This window comes from Gorilla gorilla, chromosome 1, assembly GCF_029281585.2.
Source record: "Gorilla gorilla gorilla isolate KB3781 chromosome 1, NHGRI_mGorGor1-v2.1_pri, whole genome shotgun sequence".
Lineage (NCBI taxonomy): Eukaryota > Metazoa > Chordata > Mammalia > Primates > Hominidae > Gorilla > Gorilla gorilla.
The window spans coordinates 16,395,490-16,404,159 of record NC_073224.2 but is presented as its reverse complement, the minus strand read 5'-3'; the positions used below and the strand labels follow the sequence as shown (position 1 = coordinate 16,404,159).

Sequence of the window (8,670 nt, the reverse complement as noted above, 5' to 3'; positions counted from 1 at the left end):
GATCCCCACCACCGCGGCCTACCCGCATCAACCCTTCACAATGCTGGTGCCAGCTCTGGTGGCCACGACCAACAGGCACGAATATAAGGGAGAGGCGGCCGAGTGGAGTTCCCTGTGGGCCAATCAGAGAGCAATGGGCCATCACGCCACCTGAGGCCAGCCAATGGGAACGCGGCAAGCTCTATAAAAGCGAGCAATCCGCTGAGGTCTGGGCAGAGGACGCCGCGGGGGCAGGAGTTTCAGACTCATGGTCCGAATCAAGCAGACTGCGCGCAAGTCGACGGATGGCAAGGCCCCGCGCAAGCAGCTGGCCACCAAGGTGGCTGGCAAGACCGCACCCGCCACTGGCGGCGTGAAGAAGCCGCACCGCTACCGGCACGGTGGCGCTTCGTGAGATCCGCCGCTACCAGTAGTCCACTGAGCTGCTAATCCGCAAGTTGCCCTTCCAGCGGCTGGTGCACGAGATCGCTCAGGACTTTAAGACCGACCTGCGCTTCCAGAGCTCGGCCGTGATGGCACTGCAGGAGGCGTGCGAGTCTTACCTTGTGGGGCTGTTTGAGGACACCAACCTGTGTATCATCCATGCTAAACGGGTCACCATCATGCCTAAGGACATCCAGCTGGCATGCCGTATCTGCGGGGAGCGGGCCTAGGAGGGCCATCTCGCCACCTGAGAGGTTGCGCAACGTTCACCCCAAAGGCTCTTTTAAGAGCCACCCACCTGGTCGGAAGAGTTGCTGTAGCAAGCCAGGCTCTTGGGTTTCGGGGGGTTCCTTCCGCCGGCCGGTGCCGGCTTACCTACTTCCGATTAGGGTGGGAGGCTGGCGAATCCTGTGTTCACCCTGTCCAGTTAGGAGGCCAGCTACTCACACGCGTTACCTCTCAGCCTGTCTCCAGTCACAAATCCAGCTAGTAGTGTGTGTTTATGAATCATGGTTGGTCTGTTTTGGGGACGGGGTGTTGAGGGTAGCCTAACTGGTCTATCTCCAGTTAGGTAAGCAACCCCAGCTAGTTGTGTCAACTCAGCCTATCTACAGTTAGGTTGGAAGGCTGGCTGGTCTTGTGTGTTCTCAGCTCAGCCTCTTTCAAATTAGGTTACAAGTCCTGCGTGTGTGTGTGTGTGTACACGCAGCTTGTTTCCAGTGAGGTTACCAGTCCAGCTAGTCTTCTGCCTTGACAGCCCATCTCCTGTTAAGGCCAGCAAGTATGTATTATCTTGGCCTATTTTAAGTTAGAAGTCCAGCTACTTCACCAGCATAGCAGCTCACGCCTGTAATCCCAGCACTTTGGGAGGCCGAGGCGGGTGTATCACCTGAGATCAGGAGTTCCAGACCAGCCTGGCCAACATGGTGAAACCCCATCTCTACTAAAAATACAAAATTAGCCGGGTTTGGTGGTGCATGCCTGTAATCCCAGCTACTTGGGAGGCTGAGGCAAGAGAACTGCTTGAACCCAGGAGGCGGAGGTTGCAGTGAGCCAAGATCATGCCACTGCACTGCAGCGTGGGCAACAGAACGAGACTCCATCTCAAAAAAAAAAAACAAAAAAAAGTCCAGCTACTTGTGTGTTTTAACTCAGCCTACCTCCTGTTAATTTAGAAGGCTGACTAGTTGTGTATCTTGTTAACTTGGGCTATCTCCCATTAGGTTAGAAGGCTGGCTAGGGGTGTGTGTGTGCACGTGCGCGTGTGACCATGTGCACACATAATGTAGCTGTGGTGTTGGCCCATCTCCGGTTAGAAGTCCATCTCATTGTATGTGTTAACATACCCAATCTCCCATTCAGTTAAAAGGCTGGCTAGTCATGTATGTTGTGAATTCACCCTGTCTTCTGTTAGGGTAGATGACTAGCTAGTTGTGTGTGAGAAGCCCAGCTAGGCATGTGCATTGTTAATTCCTAAGTGAAATCAATACTGGGAAACCCCAGCCTAAAGTTCAAAGAGGGCACTCTGCCTTGGAAATCAGTTTACTGAGCAGTCGCAGACAGGCGTGGCCCATGTGCCCGGCACTTTGAAACAGGCTTCCCAGCGCCACAAAGTAGTCTGGCAGTGCTCTGGGGATGAGAGACACAGAGATCAACTTGCTGAGAAATCCTACAGCTAGGGCAGCAGGCCACAGATCCAATAGTAGACTTATGTCGGGAAAACCTGAGGATGGCTGTGAGGATAAGGATGTAGGGATTGTCTCCCTCTGGTACAGGTTGGAATCATTTATTTGTGAAAGGCTTTATTAAACTGAATGAGGCCAAGCACTACCCCATGCTGGGATCATGGAGGGAATAAAATCCATTTCCTGTGACTGCTGCCCACTCTGCTTTCAAGGTGCTTATGCTTGAGTGAAGGGGGCCTGTATTGTGTGTAGAAGCAATGATAGTAAAAGGTGCTCTTATACATAGCAAGGGATGTGCATAAAGTGCTATCAATAGGCAACAGTGGATTTTATAAGTCTCTTTGAACCCAATTTATAGCCTGTTGACTCAAAATTCAAAAGCTTCATCAATTTATTAGTACACACACAACTGAACATCATACCCTTTAAATCTCAGGATGTATTTAAACTTATGAGTGCCAGATCCTTGGAGGGCTATCCAGAAAGCCTAGAATATTCAGGGACAGCTATGTTCTGGTTTTGAAAGTCAGCTCTGACTTTCAATACCAGACTCCTTTGGGATAAGTTTAAGTTTTCCCTTTTTGTTTTGTTTTTTCAGAGACAGGGTCTTGCCATGCTGCCCAGGCTAGAGTACAGTGGCTATTCACAGAGGTGAGCATAGTGGCCAGCCTTGAACTCCTGGGCTCAAGCCATCTTCCTGCCTTAGCCTCCCGAGCAGGTGAAGTTCAAGTCTTCTGTGCTTCACAAAGCCCTTGTCCTGACAAAGTCTTGCCCAGTGGTGGAGAGCTAAACCTATGTAACCTTGCTGATGATCTTGCTGGATAGCCTGGAGGGAGCAGGAATTTGGGCAGTTAGCTACATTTGCGGAACTGGATGCAGACAACGCATTCTTGTTGACAGGATCATGATCAAGCTTTGCCTTCTGTAGGAGACCAAGCCACTTGAGCAGCCCCCTGTTATTCTGGTCTTTGTATGAAGAACAGAGTCTAAGTTGGGCAGTGTGGCACATGCCTGTAATCCTAGCTACTGGGGAGGCGAGAGGATGGCTTGAGCCCAGGAGTTTTTGAGGCCAATCTGGGCAACAGACCCTGTCAAAAACAACAACAATAACAAAAACAACAACAACAACAAAAAAAACGAGAGCTTGGCCTTATATGTTCCTTGTTTTCCCTGATTAATGGAGTGGATAGTGCAATAATTGATGCCCTATAAAGATACAGCAAGGCAACACAGGGCAATTTGTATCTCAGAACTGATTGCTGAGGACCTAAGGTGAGGAGCTAAGGAAGGAAGTTTAGACACAGGAAGAAAGTAACTGAAGTCTTTCTGGGTCGTGTAAGTGGGTACTTGAGGAAGCCTTTCTAGCCAGGCATAGTGGCTCATGCCTATAATCCCAGCTTTTTGGGAGGCTGAGATGGGAGGATTTCTTGAGGCCAAGGAGTTCAAGACCAGCCTGGACAACATGGCAAGACTCTGTCTCTACAGAAAATACAAAAATTATCTGGGCATGATGGCGTGTGCCTGTGGTCCTAACTACTTAGAAGGCTGAGGTGGGAAGATCGCTTGAGCCCAAGAGTTCCAGGTTACAGTGAGCAGTAAGCCGTGATCACACCACTGCACTCCATTCTGGGCAACAGAGCCAGACCCTTACAATTACGACCAGAGCCTTTGCTTCTGTATCCTGTGGGTTCTAACGATGTGAGATAGTAACTGAAATGTGGATATCTGTTCACTGTGTACTCAACTCTTCGAGCGCATATACACTATGGAGGTAGCCTGAGCATGCAGTGTTTATAAAAGTGGAATGAGTGGTTCTAAATATCAAAAAGTTAAAATTCCAGAAATAAACAATAGAAGGGAGAGTTAGGCATTAAGAGATAGTGCTGTGGGCCTTGGTGGACTGAACAAAGGAGGACAAAAGTGGGAATAAAGACAAAGACAAAAGAGTATATTTGGAAAAAGGGGTCAGGGGGCTCCTTGCTTCTAGTGAACAAGGGCCCTGAGCTTCTAGAGCCCTTCTTATTAAGTAAAGGAGACAGGGAGAAGAGGGTGGTTGTGGTCAGCTGCTTGACTTAGTGCAGGCCTGCATGACTGCATTCTTTGAACAGTAGGCTCCAGATGTCCCGGTAGATAACCTCAAGGAGCACAGACCCAGGGAATGAGGCCCTCAGCGTACCTTCTGGTGGCAGGCACAGATGCGAGTTTGCCCATATCCTGTATTCATGATAAACAGTTTGCTGTTTAGTCATATAGCCTCCAGTGGAATGCTGAGTTGGTCACGACCCTCAGGCTTTCAGCTCCCAACGAGATAGCAGAATAGACCTCCCCAAAATATGCAGATTTGATATAAGAATTATTTTGAGCTGAAGGCACTTGAAGAACAGCAGGTGTAAGAAGGGCCCTCTGACCCCTTTTCCTGAAAGCAGGTGATGAACCCTCTGTGGGAAAGGTGCTTGCCTCTACCAGGGGGGAGAAACAGCATGACTAGGCATGGGGACTGAAGTGCAGCAAAATGTATACAAACAGGCTTTGTTAAAATAGCTCTTATCGCCAGGTAGAGTGGCTCATGCCTGTAATCCCAGCACTTTGGGAGGCCAAGGCAGGCAGATCACCTGAGGTCAGGAGTTCCAGACCAGCCTGGCCAACGTGAAACCCCGTATCTACTAAAAAAACAAAACAAACAAAGTCAGCCAGGTGTGGTGGTGCGCACCTGTAGTCCCAGCTACTTGGGAGGCTGAGGCAGAAGAACTGCTTGAACCCAGGAGGTGGAGGTTGCAATGAGCCACGATCACATCACTGCACTCCAGCCTGGGTGACAGAGTGAGACTCTGTCTCCAACAAACAAACAAACAAACAAAAATAGCTCTTACCTTCCCCAGCCTCCCCAGGTATTCCAGTTGCTTTCTCACAATTACTACCCTTTGTTCCATCCAGTGGATAAGCACTTAGGCCTAACTACTCTTGAGGTCTTCATTTTGCTGTGAAGGCTCCCATGTACATGTACAAATGAAATCTGTATGCTTTCTCCCATTAATCTGTGTTCTTTTGTTTTAGTCTATACAGGCTGCTATAACAAAATGCTATGGGCTTGGTGGTTTATAAGTGACAGGAATTTATTGTTCACAGATCTGGTGGCTGGCAAGTCCAAGGTCACGGTGCCAACAGATTGAGCTTCTTGTGAGATTCTGCTTTCTGGTTCACAGACAGGGCCTTCTCACTGTGTCCTTATGTGGTACAAGGGGTAAGGTGAAAATAAATGTCTGGAAAAGCACCAATCCTATTCATGAAGGCTCCACCCTTATGGCATAATTACTTTCCAAAGAACTCCATCTCCTAACACCATCACCTTGGAGGTGAGGATTTCAAAATGTGAATTTTGGAGATAGACATTCAGTTCATAACAATCTGGATTTGTTTTTCTGTGGCTCAGTGGACTCTCCTGTTGAGCAGTCTGAATTGAAGACATAAAGAGGCCATGGCTCTCTTACCCTTTTTTCAGGAGCCCCTCTTCTTTTCCATTTAATTCAGCCTATTTTAAATTGCATGAGAACTTAAATTTTGCTCTTGAATCTTTTCTACAATGTTAATAACTTAGTGGGGGCTGCATTCAGCAAGGGCAAAGGATATTTACCTTGTAGCAGTGTAAGTAAGACTTGTGTTTCAAGACTGACATTGCTGATCCTTTGCTTAAATAATTTGAAAAAAAAACCCACAATCCACAGCAGTGGTATTTAATTTAAGAATTAAATTCTTAAAGTGGAATTCAATTTAAGAATTCCAAAAAGATATATAGTGAAAATTGAGCCTCCCTCAATTAGGGGGTTCCTCAGCCCTTAATTTCCCTCATCAGATGGAGTTTCTTGTTTATTTCTTGTATATTTTCCAAGAGATACATATACAGTAATTATGTTTACCTAAATAGTGGCAGACTACATATACTCTACATCCTGCCTTTTATTAAGCCTAACAATTTATCAGGACACATAACTGCTATCTGATTTTTTTCTTAATGACTTGAGGATATGAAGGTTGTTCCAATTGTTTTATCATGATGATAAGATTTCTCAGCTGAATAACCAGGTGAGCCTAAAGAGCATTAATAATGAGCATCCTGGGCTGATGCCACATTTTAACAAGTATTTGTTGAATTCCCCACATCATGCTAGTATGGGAGGAGACTGTGAATTAAACTGACCAAAGACAGACGAACAGGAGAAAGGCATCCACATTGTATTGATCTTAATATTTTTATATGCATGGGGTGTACAGGAAAGAAGTGAAAACCCAAAGAAGTTGTTAGGCTCAGCTGCTTGTAAACCATTTGTAACAAAGGGTGATAAAGTGTCAGCAGGTGACTAGGACATGTGTGGTGCTATGCGAGATATAGATATATTCCATTTCCCCTCTAATTCTGTGATTCTGTTTTCCCAATTGAAGGAAACCTGCAGCTCACAATCCCCTCACTGATGCAAATGACAGGCAGAGGATTGGGTCTGCCCAATCCCCAATTTATTGGGGAAAATAAATCTTGGGCCCCAAAATCACTAGCTAAAAGGAAAAGTCAAGCTGGGAACTGCTTAGAGCAAACCTGCGTCCCATTCTATTCAAAGTCAGATCTCTGCTCACTGAGATAAATGTATATCTGATTGCCTCTTTTGGAAAGGCTAATCAGAAACTCAAAAGAATGCAAACATTTGTCTCTTATCTACCTATGACCTGGAAGCCCCCTCCCCACTTCCAGTTGTCCCTCCTTTCTGGATGGAACCAATGTTCATCTTACATATATTGATCGATGTCTCATGTCTCCCTAAAATGTATAAAACCAAGCTGTGCTCGGACCACCTTGGGCACATGGCTGTGTCATGGGCGTGTGTCCTTAACTTTGGCAAAATAAACTTCCTAATTGACTCAAACTAGCCTCAGATATTCTGGGTTCACAAGGGTAATTCACTTAATCAGCCAGTGTGCGCAGCCAGCCCGCACCTGACAGCACACAGACCCCTTTGTGTGTGCGAGTGATGAGAGACCACAGAAGAAACACTCCACCGAGTGAGCTCAGGGAAAGCCAGCCATCTATGTCTGTGGCCAACTGTCTACACCCGCACACCCAGGAGATTGCAGAATGGTGCCTCTTAGCCTTCAAGGCCCTGTTTTCCTGCCCGCCTGCACCCCCTGTGTGGGCCAAGCCTTAGTTTCTTCATCTGTCCTCTCTCTCCAATCCCAGGACTCTGACTCAGGGCACGCAGGCCTCTGGCTCCTTTTCCTGAAAGCAGGAGATGAACCCTCCATGTGAAAGGTGCATCCCTCTGCTGGAGGATGAAGCGTAATGACTAGGCGTGGGGACTCAAGGCCAGGAGAAATGGCCACCAGTCAGGACCTGGGCAGGGCTGGGGGCGGCATTTTGGCTGAAACCGTAAGAGACTTTTAAACCAGAGCAACTCCATCTTGTATAGAGGCTGGGTAAAATAATTCTGAGACCTGCTGGGCTGCATTCCCCAGAGGTTAGACATTCCAAGTCACAGGATGGGACAGGAGGTTGGCACAAGATACACGTCATAAAGACCTTGCTGATGAAACAGTATGTGGTGAAAAGGCCGGCAAAATCCCACCAAAACCTAGATGGCGACCAGAATAACCCTGGTTATCATGACTGCTCATTATATGCTAATTTTAATACGTTAGCATGCTGTGAGATACCCTCACCAGTGCCGCAACAGTTTACAGATGCCAAGACAAGGTCACAGTTACCCTATATGGTCTAAGAAGGGGAGGAGCCCTCAGTTTCTGGAATTGCCCATCCTTTTCCTGGGAAACTCATGAATACCCCACCCCTTATTTAGCATATAATCAGTAAATAGCCATAAAAATGGGCAACCTGTAGCCCTGGGGGCTGGTCTGCCCATGGAGTAGCCACTCTTTATTCCTTTACTTTCTTAATAAACTTGCTTTCACTTTACTCTATGGATTTGCCCCGAATTCTTTCTTGCCCAAGATCCAAAACCCTCTCTTGGGGTCTGGATCAGGACCTGTTTCTGGTAACAAAACCATCTGGGGTGTCGACAAGACCCACCCCGTCCCGCCTGGTTCTAGGGGACCGGACCTGCCAGGTGGTCCCTCCAAACTGGTCCGCCCACAGGGATTGGGACACCCCTCCCTGTACCCTCAGCCTGATGCTGACTGCCAACCATGTGGGCAGACGTGGAGGCTGACTGGCTGCTCCTGGGGACCCCCTTCATAGCTTCTCAACAGGCACTCGCTCCTGCTGCCTCGCCCCCACCCCAGCCCCCACAAATTCCTCTCCATCCCCTACCCCGACCAACTTAGCCCCTCACCTAACCCTCCAGCCTGGGGCTCGCGTGCCCTCCCGCAGCCCCAACCCCAGGTTGAGAAGCCTCTTCCAATCCCACTCCCCCTACCCTGACGCTCGCCTGCCCGCCCCTAGCCCCACCAGCTGTCCCCATTCCACTCCCCACCCCCAAGTAACCTCCCAACTCCCCACCCTCCACACTCCCTTAACCTCCCCTAAAAGTCCCACCCCAGGCCAACAAGACTCCTCCCTTCG

At 48.2% G+C, this 8,670-nt stretch overlaps 1 protein-coding gene across 1 annotated transcript; it reads left to right on the top strand.

Moving 5' to 3' along the window:
* Positions 1-225: 225 nt before the first annotated feature.
* Positions 226-1,274, top strand: H3-4 (H3.4 histone, cluster member). The gene is given in 2 exon segments (XM_019037772.4): positions 226-372; positions 374-1,274. Coding segments are annotated over 2 exon segments (405 nt in total). The 5' UTR covers positions 226-247; the 3' UTR covers positions 654-1,274.
* The last annotated feature ends 7,396 nt before the right edge of the window (positions 1,275-8,670 follow it).